At 35.9% G+C, this 21520-nt stretch overlaps 2 protein-coding genes and 2 pseudogenes across 3 annotated transcripts; 1 reads left to right on the top strand and 3 right to left on the bottom strand.

The window, feature by feature from the left end:
* Positions 1-1092: 1092 nt before the first annotated feature.
* On the bottom strand, positions 1093-3954 carry LOC120212986 (annotated as a pseudogene).
* LOC120212926 (ARF guanine-nucleotide exchange factor GNL1-like) lies at positions 2298-21253 on the top strand. Its single transcript, XM_039211107.1, has 4 exons — positions 2298-2311; positions 15739-15843; positions 16378-17202; positions 17291-21253. The coding sequence occupies exons 3-4, from the start codon at positions 16480-16482 to the stop codon at positions 20945-20947; spliced, it is 4380 nt and encodes a 1459-aa protein (XP_039067038.1). The 5' UTR covers positions 2298-2311; positions 15739-15843; positions 16378-16479; the 3' UTR covers positions 20948-21253.
* On the bottom strand, positions 6249-8226 carry LOC120212927 (probable WRKY transcription factor 4). 2 transcript variants are annotated; one of them, XM_039211109.1, is made up of 4 exons: positions 7804-8226; positions 7098-7702; positions 6871-7026; positions 6249-6672 (listed from the first exon to the last, which is right to left on the bottom strand). In XM_039211109.1, exons 1-4 carry the CDS (start codon positions 8137-8139, stop codon positions 6456-6458), a joined length of 1314 nt encoding a protein of 437 aa, XP_039067040.1. In that variant the 5' UTR covers positions 8140-8226; the 3' UTR covers positions 6249-6455. The 2 variants fall into 2 exon arrangements, with proteins under 2 accessions (XP_039067040.1, XP_039067039.1); XM_039211108.1 differs by having other exon boundaries at positions 7098-7726; positions 7804-8225.
* LOC120212985 lies at positions 11795-14017 on the bottom strand (annotated as a pseudogene).
* Positions 21254-21520: the final 267 nt, after the last annotated feature.

The raw sequence follows: 21520 nt of genomic DNA, 5'->3' as shown, positions 1-21520 counted from the left end.
CACATACACATGGTTACGGAATATTTTCGATGACAAAAGTTATCACATGAACACATTATATATATCGATATATACAATTCGATATTAACTTGAACGCGGAACATTAAAATTTATTGATATCAATTTTATCATTAAACTATAATTTCATCGACATCTTTTGATTTATTGTTACTTTTTTTTAAAAAAAATAAACCAAACATCAATCAATTTTAGGGACTGAAATGAAATTTATAAAAATTATAGCTCTATATTGAATATTAACATTTTTTTTCAATTCTCTTTTTACAATGAATTTCGGGCGTATAATGTAATCCAATGTTAGCTTTGCTTCGAAATTGAAAATCCTCCTTGCCGAAAGAAGTAAACCATTGCCTCATTTCTCTGCAATAAAACCCAAATAGTTTGAGTTCGATTTTAAAATACATAAATAGTCTCCTGACTATGAGATTAAGATAATATTATATTGAGTCATTTGATTATTAAATATTACAAAATGATCTTTTGACTATAAGGAGTTGCTTGCTTTGTTGATTCCCTCGACAGTTAAAAGTTACAAAATGATCACCCCACTATTCATTAAGTTCCAACTCATCCTTTTTCATTTAAAAATTGACGGTGTTCTGAGTTGAATGTTAACCTGCTGAACGCTGACTGTGATATGATAAAATATTATCTCAGCTTCTTAATTGACTATCGTATCTCAACCATCATGTTAACATCGAGCTTAGACAACTACTAATTTTTTTTTATGAAAAATGATGAGTTTAGAACATAATAAATAGTTAGATGACCATTTTGAAAATTTTAATAGTTGAGAGACTTAGCAAAATAACATTCTATAGTCAAAGGATTATTTTATAAATTTTAATAATCGAATGACCATTTTCTAAATTTAGAATAATTTATGCCTTGAATTACCTTTATCAAACCTTGTTCTTCGAGTTGCTAGTGCTAGCCGGATATGATTTTCGTTCATTTGAAGCAGTTCATCAACTTGATCCGATTCAAACACCAGAGGACCCGAATACCCAATCTTCATCTGATGATTGAAACCCTAGATTAATTAAAAAAAAAGCAATGTTCATCAATGTGAAAATTTGTGATGAATTACAGATTATCGAAACTGATTCTCGCCTTGTTTTTGTGTTTAGTCATCAGGTCGTCACGAGGAAACCCATCAATGGCGTCAAACAAATCCGCTTGCCGATCAATTACACCTTCAGAAAGATCTTGATTCTCTTGTTTCGATGAATCGAAGATGGTGTCTGCATTTTTTAAGATGAAGATCGATGAATCTGGGTCACTTATTTCACTGATCGAACTTGGTTGATTATAAGAAAGCGTAGATTTCGCTTCTTTTTGCTTCTTCGCCCATGCGAAGCTGTTCGATCCGGTCAACGGCGGCGGTGCGGTGAAAATATCGCCTCGGGACACCGTTGTCACTTGCGACGTCTCCGATCTTGTATCGACTGGTTTGGATTTCGGATAATTTGCGGTAACTCCATTGTCCTGTTGTTCCTGCAATTACAGAGTATTAAAAATTCATGATCGTTAGGTGTTTGTGTTAATGCCTGAGTGAATCGATTGCCCTTTTGGCATTTGCAGGTACCTCTTTCGCCACTGATTTATGGAAATTGTTAGCTTCTTGCAATGATTTTCGAGGTCGTCTTGCTTTTCTTATTACTCCTACTGGATCTCGAATTTTAGCTCCGAACTTCTTCCTGAAATGTTGATGAACAGTTCAATGATTCATGATTGTTAGCCATAGGCAATGCAGTTGACTAAATTCGGCCGAGAAGTTCACCTTCGTTGCTTGGCATCGAACTCTTTATTCGGCAAATACTTGGGCAAGCTCGAAGGTTCGCAGGGGTAGGGCTTCGTGTGGAAATACTGTGACGATCAAGAAGTGAAAACAGATGGTAAACCCCGAGCTTAGACTGTGAAACAGATCATGAACGTGAAATAATCAAGAAGTGAACATGGGCATTCGCGTTTTCTTTCTTTACCTCCGATGCAAGTGCAGAAGATGCAGTCCCACGCTTGTGGGGTTCGATGGAAAGAAGGGTTTCCAACAAGTTCAACGCGGTTGCCGGGATTTCTTTGCACCGTTGTTGGAGACAACTCTCGGAAGGATGTTGGGGCTTAAACATTGTGGAATGAGGGAGCTTGAGTTTCTTCCAATACTCATCTGGTGGCAACCCACAGAGTTTGAATAATTTATGGAGTTGTTCAACCTGCCAAAAAATCACATAGCCGTGTGAGCGTCGGATTAAGAGTAAATTCGACACGGGTATCTTCATTGTCATTTAAAGTTCACCTCGGTTCTGCCTTTGAGAATAGGTTTGCCCATAAGAACTTCAGCAAAAACACAGCCAACACTCCATAGATCCACCGTGACATCGTAACTCGTGGATCCCATCAAAAGCTCGGGAGGGCGATACCAGAGAGTGACGACTCGGCTCGTTAACCGATGTTTGTTCTTCGAGGTTAAGATGTTCGCCAATCCGAAATCCCCCAGCTTCAAAACTCCTTGGTTGTTCACCAGGATGTTGGATGCTTTAATGTCTCTATGCATTACATTACGCAAATGGCAATGCTCAAGCCCCATCAATAGTTGCTTCATATAGCACTTCACCTACACAAGGTAAATCTGAACTCAACTTCTTAAACATTAAAGATATCATCGGATCGCCACGAACTCATGTCGAATCGGATGAGTTGCAGAAACGAACCTGAGCATCACTTAACTTGATATCGGGACAAGATGACAGACCAGAGAGATCATGTTCCATGTACTCGAATACGAGGTATATAGTGCTCGAAAATCTCGATGTGATCACACCTTCCAGTTTCATGATATTCGGATGGTTCAGCCTGCGTAGGATCGTTATTTCACGAGCCATAAACCGAATGCTTTCAGGTTGAAAATTGTCTAACCGCACCTTCTTCAACGCGACCATCCTCCCGGTTTCGACCTCCCGTGCTCGGAACACGCTACTGTATGTCCCCTGTCCGATCTGCAAAATGGAAAGGTAAGCAAATGGACAATTAACAGATACAAGTATGGAATATTCGAAAGGCATAATATCAAAATTAGCCCTTAATATTTATCAAAATAATCATTTTGGCTCATATTCATATTTTAGTTGATAGAACATTCACTTTTACCCTTATTTTTTTCCGCAGCATTTTGGTCCTCAGAGTTTTATTTTTGGGTAAAAAGATCCCTATCTTGAAGTGGTAATCAGGTGTTAACAAAGGATTTTTATCTATAGATGAAGCTTTTTGTTTCAAAATGAATCTTAGTCAAAATACTAAAAAAAATATGGGCCAAAATGAATATTTTAAAAAACGTTCGGGATTAATTTTTGTATTATGCCTATTAGAAATATTATGAACCTTGTCCAGTTTCGCAAAGTAATCAGTCTGCAAAGGAACCCAACCATGAACAGCTTCACCAGCGGCGGAGCTAAGCCAAGACGGCCAACCGGCGGCCACATGTTCGGCCTCGACAAACCTCTGAGAGAAGCCCAATTTGAAGCCAAAAGAGGCGCTCTTCCTCACGGTAACCTCCGTCTTGGTCTTCTTCAACTCCCGGTTTCACTTCTGGTCAACAATCCCACCATCTTCAACCAATCCCTCATCATCAACCTCGACCCTCACGGACTGGTGTTTCGGTTGTTTCAAAGACGAAGAAAACGTGAAGCCACGGCAGTTTCTGCCGACCACCGGGGAAGGGGAGGCTTCTTCTTCTTCCACCGTACTTCCACCACCGTGTTTGGAGGAAATGCAACCCATTGTTCAGGTGGAGAAACCGAGATTGACCCAGATCGAGAAAAAAAAACAAGTCTGGGTCAAAAATGGCGAAACTTTCCCTCATCGGAATAAAAAAGTTGAACCATTTTAACCGGAGGGGGGAGAGAGAGAGGAGAAGACAACAATGGAGTTACCGGGATGAATGAGAAACAGAGGGGAAAATAGGGGAAATAGAAACACAAAAAAAAAACCGATTTTGTTCGCGGGGTCTGCGGAGGGAATGTAAGAAAATTTGGAAAAATTAGAGAGATTTGTGAGTCTTCTTGCAACATTTTTGTTTGTTATTTCATAAATTTCTGTTTTCTGTTTGTCGACTTGGGTACTTTCCATACGTAGTGTACATGATATTTGTTTAATTAATTTTATCTATTATTAAAAATTATAAAATAATTCTTTTAATATATATTTTGTTAAATATCTCGATTATTTAACATGTTTTAAGTTAATCTTTTTCGTTAAAAAGATAGTGATTGTAATATAAAAGGATAAATTTATAATATAATAAATAATCGGATGATTATTTTATAATTTTTAATAATTAATGAACTTAATAAAACAATTTTTTATAATCGGAGACCATTTATATATTATACTCTAAGTTCTATGATGTGATAACGATGTGACACATATTAAATTAAGATAAATTATATCATTCACATTTAAATTTTACTTTTTTCTCGCATTTCATTTAATGTATTTTCAATTTTTTTAATTTATTAATTAACTTTCAGATTATTCTTATTTTGGTTACTATAAATTATTTTATTATTCTATGACATGATATTTTTATATTTATTAAATATAAAATAATTTAAAATAAATAAAATAATATTTTATTGTTATTAAATTTAAAATAATCATTATCCCTTCTCCACCATCTAGGTTTAATTTTATATTTTAACTTATTTTTTATTAAATAATAATAAAAATATTATATCATGTCAAAATAATAAAAAATATAAGGATAAATTACACGAATCATAAATATACTTTATTCTATTTCTTATTTCATTCATTATACTTTAAATATGTTTATTTTTCTCACTGAATTTTATACATTTAGCGTTTTTAGTTACTCGAACGTTTTCCCACTAACGACTTTATGACATGAAATTTTTCTCAATGTTATGAAATGAAAATTTTTATTATTATTTTAAATAACACTTTTCAAATCAGAAAAAAAAAATTAAAACAAAAAATTCATTCCTTTCAGACCATTTCATGGCGAAATCAAGATTTCTTTTTACATCAGGAAACTTGGGATTCTTTCAACACAAAGCAAAATTGGAACTTTCATATTATTTTGCAAGAAACACATTTTTTTTCATATTGGAATTGTTAAAGAAAATCAGAAACCCAGATTTTGCCCTTACCGTGCTTTCACCTATTGATGGAAGAGAAGTTTGAAGAAGACCCATTATTAGCAAGATCAACCATATCAGTTCCTCCCACTAAATGCCCTGTAAACCGGTGCTCTTCTCTTCAATGAACTCTTTCTCGTTGATGTTGTCATTGTCGATGGTGGCTTGTTTTCTTGTCTGAATTTCAAGATGTCTTTCAATACCGATTTCAGTTTATTGTAGACCATGTAAACTTCCTACTATTCTTGCATCATCTGTGCTACAAATTCCTTCCTAAACTTCATCTTCTTCTATCATAAACAGACAAACTCAAAGAAGAATATTTGATGAGTTTGATTGTTTGAGAATTTAAAATTATATAGAGGGAATTCCATCCCATTTCTGGTACATAATCAGCATTGTGCAGGAAGGTGGGGTTTCAGGAGAAGAAAGGGAAGAGGGTGGAGGAGAGGATGATAAAGGAGGGGGAGAGAAGAAGAGTTGAGCGGAGAAGAAGAGAATGAAAAAAAAAGGAATTTTTAGTTTTAATTTTTTTTTTACTTGGAAAATGTTATTTAAAAATAAAAAAAAGTTCACGTCATAATGCTGTTGGTGGGAGAAACAATTGGGTGATAAAAAACGCTACATATATAAAGTTCAGTGAGAAAATTAAACGGATTTAAAATACTTTGAGTGAAATAGAAAATAGAGCAAAATACAATGATGATTCGTGTAATTTACCCAAAAAATAATTCAGAATGATCAACACAGAAACAATTCAAAAGTTCAAAGAATAAATTAAAAATACAGTGAATGAAATATTAAAGAAAGTAAAATTCAATAACATATGGTATGGTTTACTCATATAAGTAATATAAGTAATGACGTGACACATGTAACGCCTATGTAAGTGATGATATGTATATGTCAATGTTTATAAATGATGATATATGTTCCATATATTCAATGTGATGATATGACATATCATATATGTCAATATATATAAATGATGACATGATGGATATACTATTACTTTAAATATATAAAACTTATCACATCAACGATAAATGATGATATAGGTTGGATTCGACATACAAATAACTTTTAGGATTTCACTTAGTATTATTATAATAACAATGTCAATCAAACTAATATTCAATCAACACAAATTAATAACCTTTATTATACATGTTTACCATTAACAAACCTAAGAATTAGTATATATTGTTCATTTCATAACCGGATGTTCGGCTATGATCGACAGCCGAACGACCGGTTAATATGTTTTAGTAGCAGAGATTACACTCTTACTGGCTTCTCAGAGATGCCGTCGTGTTGTGATTTCGGCCGAGGCAAACCGTTGCCAACCGCATTGTGGCTGCTATTTTTGGCCGCTGCTGGGACGTCGTGATTGTGTTTCCCCTCGTATGTTGTTACAACAGCCTTGGGATCGGACGAAGCTCTTTCCACGTGCTTCCGAACGTTGCATCCTGCACTCGTGCATTTGTAGTAGCTCCTGTTGAAATAACATAGATGCATCAGAAATGATCATGAAGAAAAGGGTGAACGATCGACTGCAAGTACGGCAGCTCGAGAGTAAAACGAATGTATCTAGGACGACAATGAAGCGGATCACGTAGAGTACAGATTAACTAGACCGGACGTACTCAATTGACTCCTAATGCCACAGGTAACAATGATTCAACTGTGGTACCTTGGATGGGGGTTCCCTTTGACAACTTTCTGACCGTATTTGCGCCACCGATAGCCGTCGGCTAAAAGGTCGACTTCACTTCTCGTTTGCACGATAAGTTTCGCTTCCGTTGCCGTCTTGTGTGACAACACCACTGCAGCTTCTCCTGCAGTATTCCTGCAATCAAAAAGCGCAACATTCAAAACTACAAACTTCCAAGACCGGTTACGAATAGATTCGAAACATGCCTTCTTTTCTGATTCGGTTCGTCATTGTCTCGTTCTTCTCGACTCTCTTCATCACATCGTTCCTCACCATCACTTAGTCCCGACAACTCCACAGCTCGAGTAGGTTCATGATCATTCCCAGGTATGGAATCAGCATTTACAACTTCATTTAAGTTGTTCAAATTTCCAGTTGCAGCCTGTGAATTAGTGTTTCCATCACCTCCACCATTCGCCTTTTCGTGATTGTGTACGCTTTTGTAAACGATTTCGGTTATTTGGCCCTCGGCGGATCGCTCGACGATCTTCCGGACACGGCAATTCGGATGTGTACACTTGTAGTAACTCCGAGGATACTCGCAGCCTTTAATATGCTTCTGCCCATACTTACGCCAATTGTATCCATCTTCAGCTGGTTTATCAACACCTTTTTTATCCAACTGAGAAGCTCCCGAGTATTCAATCACCGAACTTCGAGTATCCGAGGCCGAACGCTGCTCCGATTCGGTACCAATACCGGGCCTAGGGTTCGAATTCGATTGTTCCCATGGAGCTGGTACTGATAAAGTTCGATATTCCGGTTGAGATTGTGCTACCGCAGCTTGAGCCGTGACCTGTGCCAAGGCTTGCTGGTGCGATATCCCGAACGGACTCTGCACATTAGTCTATCAATAAATCGAATACCGATAATTAAAACCAAATCAAAACACCAAAAGCTAACAAAATTCACCTGAGGAGAAAGGCAAAAGAAACCAGAAGGGCTTAAACCAGGAAAATTCAAAGGTCCATTCTTTTCAAACCCCACTTCCATAAATGAACAATCCCTCGAATTGTAGGGCAGTTTAGCCCCAGGTGAAGCCATGGCGCCTGCTAAGAGCTGACAAAAGGACCTGTTTGTAGAGTCAGGGTCCGAGAAAAAAGATGAAACCAGGGTCATGGGACCTGGGCTCAGCCCTGAACCGTTCGGAAACAGGCCACCATAGTCAACGGCGGCTCTTGGTGGTGGTAGAGTTATTGTGGGGTATGTCGGAGCTGAAAGCTTTGATCTTTGCCTTTGCTCTTCCATTTTCCCAGGAAGATTTTGTACTTTTCTTGTTTTTCAGTTTGTAAAGCTTTGATCTTTGTAAATTGGTTGGTTCTTCTCCATGGTTTCGTGTTTATCTTCATCTTTGACCGGAGAAAGCCAAGAGAGAATCGAAAATGACATTTTTAAGGGTAAGTTACACGTTTAGTATTTAAACTATTAATTTTTATCTATTTTAGTATTTAAACTTTTAATTATTTTAAAATTATACCTAAAATTTAATTTTTATTTCGTTTTAATATTCAGTTAAAAAATTAACATTAAGTTTTAAAAAATTGAAAGTTTAGGTACTAAAATAGACCAAAACGGACAGTTTAAGTACTAAACTCGTTAAGTTTTTAATGGTGATGTACTAAAATAAAACAAAAACTAAACATTAGGTATGCTTTTGAAATAATTAAAAGTTTAGATACTAAAACGGATCAAAATTGATAGTTTAAATACTAAAAGTGTTGTTTACCCAATTGAAAATGACATTTTTAGGGATAAATTATAAGTTTTACCACTCAACTTTCTTCTTATTCCTATTTGAATTATTAAAGTATAAAATTTTTCAATTTAATCACTATATTTTCAATTTCTTAATGAAATTATGAATTAATTTGTCTTTTTTAATATGAAATAAAACTATTTTGGAAAAAAAAATCCCTAATTTCATATTTCTTTGATTATTCTATGATAAAACTTATTCTTCTAAATTCAAACGATGAAAACTGATATTTATGTACTAAACGTGTAATTTATTCTAAATTGATTTAAGATTTCAAAAATATTAGAGTTTGAGTCGAGTTCTAGGTTGATTTTGAGAAAATCTAAATTAATATAATGGTATGAGACTATAAAAAATGAAACGGCAATAAAACTTTTGTGTTCGAAATAAAAAATATAAAATAAAAATAATATCGATGACACATAGATTTCACGTCATCAAAAACCAGTTCGTATCAATATCTGTGATTACCATGTCATTCTTCATTTATGATTTAACATTCAAATGATCAAAATAGAAATAAATTAAAAATTCAGTGATAAATTAATTTTTTTTTAAAATTTAATGATAAAAAATTAATCATTAGTATCCGATTTATTGATCAACTAATTCAAATCAGGTACTGCAGAGGCGAGACCCTCCCAACCCAGTTTGCTCCATTCGCAAACGTCATGATTCAAACCCCTGACCTTGCTTAAGGGACTTAATGCCTCATCCCACTAGACCAACAAACTTGGTAAATAATAAAAGTTTGAGGATAGATTTATTTTTATGTTAATTTTATTAATTGCCATGTTATCAGGCATTAAATTTTTAACATAAATGGACAAATTTGTTAATGTTTAAAGCCAAATAGTTATTTTATAGTTAATAAATACAATAATATATTATATCTCGGGGACCAACAAAATAGTTTACCTTAATAATTAATAATACTGAACTAAGGTAAACTATACCAGATATCACTGAATTTTAGTCGTTGTATCATTTATACCATTGAACTTTTAATTTTATCAATTATAATATTGATTTTTTTTGTTTCAATTATACTATTAGGTCGATAAATCATTAACAACCATATCAAAATGATGTTATTTCGATTAGGTGTCTACGTTGGCATTCATCAGCTGTCAGTCATGTCATCATTTCATTAACGATTTAACAGTTCAATGATATTATTGAAACGAAAATCAAAGTCCATTACTATAATTGACAAAATTAAAAAGTTCAATGATATAAACGATACAACGTCTAAAGTTCAGTGGTATCTAATGTAGTTTACCCTAATATTTATTGTGTTATAGGCTTTAAAGATTACCTAAAATTGCATTTGATTCAAAAGTTAATTTTGGTTTAAGAATTTGACTAAAGTCAACGAAATGATTTAAAACATAAAAGATGTTTTCAATCCAAATAAAATTTTACTATTAATAATTTAGTATCTAAACTTTTATTTAAAAAATATACTTAACGTTTAATTTTTGTTTCATTTTAATACTCGTCATTAAAAACTTAAGGGATAAGCACGCTTGACGTCGCAGGCCTACAATAGTTGGTTGTCGCATACGTCAGCCGGTGAAACCCAAACTTTTCAACCTGCACCTTTTTAACTCCCTAAACATGAATTCGACATTCGTTTCACCGGAAAATACCTTAATCTCCTCGAATCGATGATGAACTCTTTGACATCTTCATCCTCCAATCTCCATCATCAATCGTCTGATGGACCTGAAACTAGGCTATATCGATCGGCTCGTTATTCTCTCATGGTCCAACCATTCGAATTGGTCCTCTGTCTACCGGAACTATAGCCCGTCAGTTAAGGTTTTAACAACAATGTACTAAAATGAAATAAAAAAAATATTAAGTATAATTTAAAAGATTAAAATTTTAATTACTAAAATAAACTAAAATAAATAGTTAAGTACTAAATAGAACCGATGGAGTCAAACATGCCGTCGAGAAGTACATAATTGACTTGCTGCCCTCCAAGAGCGGGATTTACCATGTGTTTATTTAATAAGAGGATATTAATGTCAACCACTTAGAAAAGGATAAAATACACTAATAGTCACTAACTATTAATTATTTCTATATTGGTCTTTAAATTAACGTTTTGCCAAAAACATCGCCAATATCATCATTTTTTTCTATTTTAATCATCGATTATTAAAAATTCAATGACGGCATTGATATGAAAATTCTAAATTTTTTTCTTTCAGATTTTCACGTTATTTTTTAATATTTTTATTTGTCATTTAAAATTACTTACTTTTATTGAATTTGTCTTCTACCTCACATAATCTTTGCTTTTGAGAATGGATCGAGGAATTAAGTGGAGCAATCGCCCTGAAAATTTAAAATTATAATAAATTTTAATTTTTTTCTACATATTTTTACTAAAAATATGTTCTTGTCCTCTCGAATTTAAAATTTCATATGCATCCATCCCTATTTGCTTAATTGATATCCCACAGAGTTTTTAATAATAAAATTTAATTAGGGCACGTGATTTTAGACGATTTTTTTTTATAAAAGCATGGACATCAAAATGCCTATCGACTGAAGTAGAGATGTAAATGAGACGAGACAGATTGGGAGCTACTCGAGATCGATTCGGTTAAGATTCGATAAATACTCAGATCGAATGGATTCGACTCGAATTCTTAACGGGTCAAAACGAGCTACTTGATACTCGACTCTAACAGCTCGTGAGCAGCTCGAAAATATAATATATTAAGATTTTATTTTTTAAAAAATAAATTATTAATAATATTAATATTTATGTGTTGATTTTTTTAATATATATATATATATATATAATAAGGCTTTCATGTATTTAAGGTTCATGTTCGAGTTCGAGTTTGAGGATTCAATCTTGTTAAGTTTAAGATTTTTTTTTCATTTCGAGCCTTTTCGAGCTGCTCACGAGCTTCAGTTCAGGATTTCGAGTTCGAGTCGATCTTAAAAATTTAAGATCGCGAGTTTTCGAGTCGAGCTCCATTTCAGAGTTTTCAAGTCGAGCCGAGCTCAGCAATACTCGAGCTCGACTCGGCTCATTTACACCCCCTAGACTGAAGCATAATTACCCACCAGACTACAATCGTTTTCATATAAAGTCACCAGTGCGGGAAAACTGCTTGAGATTCAAAACTCAACCTGAAGTCCAAGAGCCCATTTCCTCTCGAGGCCTCTTAAACCCATTGCTTGATAATCAGCATATCCTGGAAGGCTGTGTCCAACAGCTGGAGATGCAGGTTCACTTGGATGTAGGCGGTTGAAGCCAGATTCCTAAAATACAGATTAAAAAAGAATTAGAGTTCGAACTCAATAAGTGAAGGAAGAAAGACGATGTCAATTAACTAGTGTAACAGAAATATGTCCTAAACAGTGGATTCCATAACCACGAGGCATCTTCAGATAGGCAATGTCAACAATAAATAGAAAAATTACAAATAAAACGCACCATAGTTTCTTGAAACTCAGCTCCAAGATAGCCACTTGAGACTCTGAAACGGTTGTCCAATAGCAAGTAATAAGCAACAGTTCCCTGGAAGATACTCAACAGTAGGCGACAGTTCCATCAAGACAATGGAGTTGGAGATGGATCAACCTCATTCTGAATTCTATTGCGAAGAGATTCAACCAGATGATTCCTTCCAAATCCCATTCGGACCACTTCCTGAAGGATCTCCTCATCAATCTGTAATTACGTTTCAATCAGACACGGCATAATATCAAGTATTGAAATTAAAATTATCTAATATTAGTAGAGTTAAGAACTTCTCTGGCACCACCAAATCAGAAGCTAAATCACATTTTATAATCCAGAAAACATGCAATCTAAACTGTGTCACTTATGGGGTTGAGAATATTAGGGGAATAGGTTATTGGAGTACATCTATTTCCAAGAGTCCAATAACAACCAAGAAAACTCAATGATTACGAAGCATCCTATATTAAACTTAAAGGTATGGGTGTTGAAAAGATTATCCCTGTAACAAAAACAGTGGTATTCGGTATTCAATGTACCAAACTACATCCAGAAGCTGACAGGAGTTCAGAATTTTACAAGAAAGTGCAATCTAGTTTTACTTTTTCAACCCTGAAGGTTACTTTTAAGTTGTCACATCACGTCAATGCCTGCCAGTGTTTAATATAGCAGTATATAAGCATATTTATAACTGAAACTGAACACTTGAACTCGGGAGAAAACAAAATCAGCAACCTTTCTTGCTTGTTGCATTGTATCTGGTGGGGGGACAGCTAAATATCTTGGAAGACGTGCTTGAAACCATGGATGCAGACGGATCTCAGGAATGGTCATTCTTTTCATTGGATCTACCACAAGCATCCGTGGAATCAAATCTCTAGCACCAGGAGATAAGTGGCTTGGAAGTGTGTACATGCCTCCCTGATGGGGAAAAAATGCCAAATACAAAGTATCAGCTCTTTAAAGACTTAAGCAGGTAAGAAACATGATTAAAAACGAAAATCTGATTCCTAAATTATTGACAGGACAGAAAAACAACAAAGTGAAACTAAGATGAGCATAAGCATACAATTAACTAATAAATATTTTTTGAAAGACCTACAAGAAATCTTGGACTAAATATGATGCCACTTACCTTTATTTTCTTAAAGAGGTTTGGAATGCTTTCATCATCAAAAGGAAGGGTGCCACAAAGAAGGTCATATAATATAACACCACAGCTCCATACATCCACTTCAGGTCCACCATACAGTTTCCCAGAAATAACCTATAACAATGGAGATCCATACACATTAGGAAACGCCGTCATGACACTATAGAAATTTCAATTAAAATAAAGAAAACTAAATCAATTTGACAATAAATGTAAGAACTCCACCATTAATTTAAGTTCAGACTCCTACCACAACTTGTCTTCAGAAATGACCATCTCTCATAATGTTGCTCAAGCCAAAATCAGCAATCTTCACATTGCATTTGGAATCCAGAGGTCTCGATTGAATCACCATATTTCTATGGCAGTACTCCACCCCAGAAATTATCTGCTTAAAGATTTCATACATAATTTCTAAGAAGAAAAGGAATGATGGTAACTAATAGTAATAAACAAGAATTTCCAACCAGACCTGCTGAAAAAAGTTACGAGCCTCATCCTCCTGCAACCTTCCTTTCTCCACGATATAATCAAATAGTTCTCCGGACTTCACATATTCCATAGCAACAAAGATATCTGATGCTGTCTCTATGACCTCACAGAGTCGTATGATGTGAGGATGCATAAACAATCTCAAAATTTTAACCTCCCTCCAAACTGCACCAAAGATTAAGCCTTCCTCATTCAATAACTCTAAGGAATTTGACCACATGCAAGAATCCATGCAATCATGACTCAAGACAGTTTATAAAGTTTGAATTGATAACCTTTTATTTTAGTTCCGAAAGCAAGATAACATGCAGAAAATGTAAGAAGTTAATTCCTTTTTGCGGATCGTTTGCTAATGTGATTAAATCTATTGTATCTATCATTGTTTGGGTTTTGGTTGGATTTTTTAATCTTTTCTTATATGATCCTTATGCGATATTAAGCTGTTAGTTTTATATTAATGATTTTAGTAAAATGTCTTAATTATGTGTTTAATTTACGATTATAATTGTAAATCTTCATTATAATTCGATATATTCTCTTTTTTAATAAAATAAACACCTCCATTAAAAAAACTTCAACGTGTTTAAACTATAAGTATTATGTTGAATAGTTTTAAAATATATATACTATATTAGATATTTCATCAAAATATAAATATAATATTCAAAATTTTAAAAGTATAATTATTTTATTGATTGTTTTTGCGAGATTGAAGCAGTTAATTTTACTAAAATTTATAATTATGACAGAAAACTAAACACATAATAATAATATTTTCCTATAGTCCTTAACACAATAAACAAACTACTTAAGGTAACGTATTGATCATACAAGGGAAAATTTAAAAACCTAATCAAATAAACTTGAATAAAAGGTAGATATGAACATATCTAACTGCACCGATAAACGAATCATAAAAAGGATCTTCTAATAAAAGTGCGTGTTAATAACATATGAATTATCGGATGATCATTTTGTAACTTTTAATAGTTAGGAGACTCAACAAAGCAACGTCCTATAATCGGAGGATCAATTTGTAATTTTTTATAGTCAGATAACTCAACAAAGCAATACTTTATAGTCGGATAACTCAATAAAATAATGTTGTAGAGTTGGGGACCATTTATGTATTTTATCTCAAAATATCTTGAAATGTTTACATTTATATAAGAGAAAATAACCTTAGTGATAAAAAATGCCTTATAATATACGATTTTAACCAACTTTTTTTGAATTTGTCAAAATGACCAACTAAATCGCAATGCGATCGATAATTCGCAACGCGATCTCCGGTATCGCAAATCAGTTTCCAGATTCGCAACGCGAACTTCGACTATCGCAAATCAGTTTCCAGATTCGCAACGCGAACTTCGACTATCGCAACGCGAACTTGGACTATCGCAACAAATTTGGAATAAATCGCAACGCGAACTTGGACTATCGCAACGAACTTGGAATAAATCACAACGCGAACTTGGACTATCGCAACGAACTTGGACTATCGCAACACGAATTTGGAATAAATCGCAACGCGAACTTTGACTATCGTAACGAACTTGGACTATCGTAACACGAATTTAGAAAATCGCATTGCGATAGTCGAAGTTCGCGTTGCGAATCTGGAAACTGATTTGCGATATCGGAGATCGCGTTACGAATTATCAATCGCATTGCGATTTAGTTTGTCATTTTGGCAAATCTAAAAAAATTAGTTAAAATCGTATATTATAAGGCATTTTTAGTCACTGAAGTTATTTTCTCTTTATATAATAATTAAAACTATAACTTTTACATGGTACAAGGACTAGTAAAAGAATTTGATCTAAATTATAGCACCTGAATTCAAAAGAAGAAAAATAAGTTGTTAAAGAACAATAAGGTAGTCTTTTATTAGAAGAACCCTAATAAGAAATTTTCCTAAAACAAAGATCAAATTTGTGATCCAACCCAAAGAAAAAAGTATTTTCTCTCACATTTCCAACTCCGTAGACTCTCCCATGTAACCCAACACGCTCCAAAATTCCTTCAGAGTTCACTCCATTGGAATCCTCGAGAAAGGTACCAAATTTCCTCACTCGATCCGGTTTTTCCCTTCATTTTTTTGGTCAAATAAAGATTATTCTACCTTCCAAATCGATTTGATGGCTCATGATTCATCCTTTTAAAATGCTGATCTCGAATCATATTTTTCTGTTCGAGTGTTGGTGTGATTTTGTTTGCGTTTTGATGAATTGGGTTAGATCTGATTTCTGGGATTTGAATTTGGGTTTTTCTTTCCCTTTTGAATTCTTTTCGATTTAATTTAGGTCAGCACATTGATTCCTTTATTGGGTTTTTGTTGTTCTTTCTCTCGAGTTGTGAGCTCAATTTAGTTATTTTTTATCTTCAGTTTTGTAGTTACTTTGGTTCAAATTTTCTTGTACTTTAGAATAATCTAAGCGAAGTTCATACTAGTACACTGCTGGTAATTGATGGTTATCGTAGGGCTTAACTATTATCTTTGTTCTTCACCTTTAAGGCAGCATCTGAGAAGATTCATTTCCTAGTTTATATTCGATTTCGATTGTTTTGACATTCGTTTGTTGATTGCAGCAAATAGCATGATTTTGCCTGAGTTTAGCAATCTTGTTTGAGTAATTTCTGGCTTCTTGGTTGAGAAATAATTTTCTGTTTCATTAAGAATCTTGTTTGAATATGGGGGATCTGATTACACAATCTCGTTACAACGGATTTAATGGAGAGCTTGTCAAGCCTTCTAAAGGTGCTTTCGCATGTATGGTTAATTCTGAAATTGGGGCTGTTCTGGCTGTCATGAGGAGAAATGTCCGGTGGGGAGTCCGTTATGTCGCAGATGATGATCAGCTCGAGCACTCTCTCATCCATTCCTTGAAAGAGTTGCGGAAACAAATTTTCTCATGGGGATATCAGTGGCAAAATGTTGATCCAGTTGTGTACCTTCAGCCGTTTTTGGATGTAATTAAATCTGATGAAACTGGTGCACCGATAACTGGTGTTGCCTTGTCTTCCATTTATAAGATCCTGACCCTCGATGTAATTGACTTGGATACTGTAAACGTGGAAGAAGGTATGCATCTGATTGTCGATGCTGTGACGAGTTGCCGGTTCGAGGTAACCGATCCAGCTTCTGAAGAAGTGGTTCTAATGAAGATACTTCAAGTTCTTTTAGCTTGCATGAAAAGTAAGGCAGCAACTAGGTTGAGTAATAAGCATGTATGCATGATAGCAAATACATGCTTTCGTATTGTTCATCAAGCAACCTCCAAAGGTGAACTGTTGCAACGGATAGCTCGGCATACAATGCATGAACTGATTAGGTGTATTTTCGCACATCTTCCTGAGATCAGCAGCACTGAACATGAGATGACTAACGAAAGCTTGTTATCTACTTCAGGAGTGGTAATTTATGTCATAGTTTGGGTTCTTAGTTGAACATAGTAACTCGCTTGTTGCCTTCTAACCTATGAAATTCTTTTTTATTTCGCAGGTGGGTACACAAAATGGGAATCTTGTACTTGGAAGTACACAGGTAGAAAATGGAAATGTCGGTACCATTTGTGATGGTCCATCCTCTCTTGCCGCTGATACTTCTAGTCTTTCAATGGTGCAGTCCAGTTCTGAATCCGACACAATTGAGTCTGGCGAAAGGGAAGAGAAGGAGGACGCCCTACATGATGAAAGATTGATGTCTGCACCTTTTGGGATCCCATGCATGGTGGAGATATTTCAGTTTTTGTGTTCTCTGTTAAATGTCATTGAAAATATTGGTATTAGCCCTAAATCGAATCCTGTAGCATATGATGAAGATGTTCCACTCTTTGCCCTGGGTTTAATTAATTCAGCTATAGAATTGGGCGGGCCATCATTCAGCAAGCATCCCAACTTATTGGCTATGATTCAGGATGAATTGTTTCGTAACCTGATGCAATTTGGCTTGTCCTTGAGCCCACTTATTCTTTCTACTGTATGTAGCATCGTTCTCAATCTCTATTATCATTTGCGCTCGGAACTAAAAGTGCAGCTCGAAGCTTTCTTTTCATGCGTGCTTTTGAAGCTTGCACAAAGCAAGCACGGGTCTTCTTACCAACAGCAGGAGGTTGCTTTGGAAGCTTTGGTCGACCTTTGTAGGCAGCAGACATTTGTGGCTGAGATGTATGCTAATTATGATTGTGACATAACTTGCAGTAATGTTTTTGAAGACATTATTAACTTGTTGTCGAAGAGTGCATTTCCCGTGAATGGACCTCTGTCTGCAATGCATATCCTTTCCCTGGATGGTTTGGTGTCTACGGTAAAGGGTATGGCTCAGAGAATTGGCAATGAATTGCCTATATCAAATGAGGCTTCGACAGATTGTGAGGGATATGAAGCTTTCTGGACATTGAAATGTCAGAACTACAGTGATCCTAATTCTTGGATTCCTTTTGTCCGAAAGATGAAGAATATCAAGAGAAAGTTGGCTATCGGAGCTGATAATTTTAATCGAGATCCAAAGAAAGGTCTGGAATTTCTCCAAGGAATCCATCTATTACCTGATATGCTTGAACCAGAAAGTGTAGCATCATTCTTTAGGTACACAACTGGGCTAGATAAGAATCTTATCGGAGATTTTCTGGGAAATCATGATGTATTTTGTGTTCAGGTGCTTCATGAATTTGTGAAGACCTTCGATTTTAGTGACATGAATTTAGATTCTGCATTACGTGTTTTCGTGGGAACTTTCAGATTGCCTGGAGAATCACAGAAGATACAGAGAGTGCTCGAGGCATTTGCTGAAAGATATTACGAGCTATCACCACATATATTGTGTAATAAAGATGCTGCCCTCTTGTTGTCTTATTCACTTATAATGCTTAACACAGATCAGCATAATGTACAGGTTAAGAAAAAGATGACTGAAGAAGATTTTATCCGTAACAACCGACTCATCAATGGTGGGAAAGATCTTCCTCGAGAGTACTTGTCTGAGCTTTACCACTCTATCTGTGAGAACGAAATTCAGATGATCCCTGATCAAGGTGCTGGTTTCTCAGTAATGACGTCAAGCCGCTGGATTAATGTGGTTCACAAATCCAAAGAAAGCACCCCTTTCATTGCATGCGATTCTAGAGCACTCCTTGACCATGATATGTTTTCTATCTTGTCTGGTCCCACGATTGCTGCTATATCTGTGGTTTTTGATCAAGTGGAACATGAAGATGTTTTACAAATGTACAAAGAGGGATTCTTGGCTGTTGCCAAAATTTCAGCGCACTATCACTCCGGTGATGTATTGGATGATTTGGTTGTGTGTCTTTGTAAATTCACGAACCTCTCAACTCCATTGTCTATTGAAGAGGCCATTGTTTCCTTCGGAGATGATGCCAGAGCAGGGATGGCGACCACAACAGTTTTCACTATAGCGAATAACTATGGTGATTGTATCCACAGTGGCTGGAAAAACATATTGGATTGTGTCTTAACCTTGCACAAGCTCGACCTTCTTCCTGCCCATCTAGCTAGTGACGCAGCTGATGAAATCGAGTCCTTGTCTGACCATGAGAGGGGTAAGCCTGCTACAAGTTCTTTGCAAAGAGCACAGACAGCACCTGCGGCCATTCCCCAGAAATCTTCTAGCCTGATTGGACGGTTCAGTCAATTCCTATCCTTTGATACGGAAGAGCCGAAGTTGTACCCGACTGAGGAAGAGCTCGCTGCTCAACAGCGTCTTCGTGAGATAGTACAGGAATGCCACATCGATAATATATTCATGGAGAGTAAGTTTCTCCAAGCGGAGTCTTTATTGCAAATTGTTGATGCCATTATCTTGGCTGCAGGTCGATTCAGCAAAGGAACCAGGGTCATTGAAGATGAAGACACTGCAGTCTTCTGCCTGGAGTTGTTGATCACTATCACGCTGAATAACCGGGATAGAATTTTGATAATCTGGCAAAAGGTATACAAGCACATATCAGATATTGTCCAGCAGAAGGCGGTACCATGCACTCTAGTTGAAAAGGCTGTGTTTGGGCTCCTTAAGATATGCCAGCGCCTGCTTCCTTATAAGGAAAATATTACTGACGAGCTTCTAAAGTCCATGCAACTAATATTGAAACTTGATGCCCGGGTTGCTGATGCGTATTGTGAACATATCACGCAAGAAGTCATGCATCTCGTGAAAGCAAATGCAACTCACATCAGATCCCATTTGGGTTGGCGCACGATCATCTCCTTGTTATTTATCACAGCTCGACATCCAGAAGCATCTGAGTTCGGATTCGAGGCACTAGCATTCATCATGTCTGAGGGGGCACATCTTTTGCCGTCTAATTATGTTCTTTGTGTGGATGCGGCAAGGGAATTTGCCGAGTCTCGGGTCACAGATGTTGATAGGTCACTTTCTGCCCTAGACATGATGACAGGTTCAGTTGTTTGTCTAGTAAGATGGTCTTCCGAGGCTCGGAATGCTGCGGAAGAGGAGGCTGCATTGAAAGTAAGTCGGGACATTGGAGAGATGTGGCTGAGGTTGGTGCGTGGACTGAGGGCAGTATGTTTGGACCAGAGGGAAGAGGTGAGGAACCATGCCGTTTTAATGTTACAGAGTTCTTTAGGAGGGGTAGATGGAATTCAGATTCCGAAAGCTTTGTGGTTCCAGTGTTTCGACCATGTGATTTTTTCATTAATGGATGATTTGCTAGAAATTGCACAGGGGAGCCCCTCAAAAGAACACCGGAAAATGGAGGGTACACTTGTTTTAGCCACAAAATTACTGTCGAAAGCTTTCTTACAGTCACTGCAGGATCTATCACAACAGACATCCTTCTGCAAATTATGGCTTGGGGTCCTCGATCGTATGGAGAGATGCATGAAAGTCAAGTTCCGAGGGAAACGTAGTGAAAAAATGCATGAATTCGTCCCCGAGCTTCTCAAGAACACCCTGCTGGTGATGAAGACTACTGGGGTGCTCGTGCCGAGTGATGATCTTGGGGGAGAAAGCTTCTGGCAATTGACATGGCTGCATGTGAAGAACATTGCCCCGTCTTTACAATCCGAAGTGTTCACGGAACAAGAACTGGAGCAGGTACAAGCAAAACAGCAAAAGACAACCACTCTCCCATCGACCATCGGGGCGTTGCTCATTCCATCAAGTGAATCGACAGTTTGAAGACGCAGTCGGAAAATACCAGACCACAAATCCGTTTGAAGATGATGTAAAATCCATTCATACATGTTCACCATTGCAAAATCTCAGAAAGTCCAGAACCGAAGCCATGGAAAAAGGAAGCTTGATAGTTTGGTTTTGGCAACTTCATATTTTCCGTTGTAGTCGAACTTGGAACCGGAGGTCCGACCACCAGTTCAGTACACTGTCCGATTTTTTTATTCCTTGATTCGAAGAGTTTGCAGGTAGAGTTGCCATTTGTTCTACAAACTCAAAGGGATTAGAGTTTGATAAATTTTGTTTTGGCACATAAAATATCTTTTTACCAGAACCCATTTTCTTTGTATACTAAATCATATTAATAAATTTTGTACCAACATGTTTTAATTACTGTTTATTTATATTATTTAGTTGTATAATTGTGGAGTCTTGTATTTGAGTTACGTATGAGATACAAGCATTACTCATGGAAACCAAGCCTTAAATCCTGAATCCTAAATCAATAAAAACATTACTCATGGAAACCAAGCCTTAAATCCTGAATCCTAAATCAATAAAAATACGACTTATCAAATC

The sequence above is a fragment of the Hibiscus syriacus genome, unplaced genomic scaffold (assembly GCF_006381635.1).
Source record: "Hibiscus syriacus cultivar Baekdansim isolate YM2019G1 unplaced genomic scaffold, ASM638163v2 tig00110017_pilon, whole genome shotgun sequence".
Classification (NCBI taxonomy): domain Eukaryota; kingdom Viridiplantae; phylum Streptophyta; class Magnoliopsida; order Malvales; family Malvaceae; genus Hibiscus; species Hibiscus syriacus.
The sequence above is the reverse complement of the archived record's forward strand: the minus strand, read 5'-3'. Positions and strand labels throughout refer to the sequence as shown.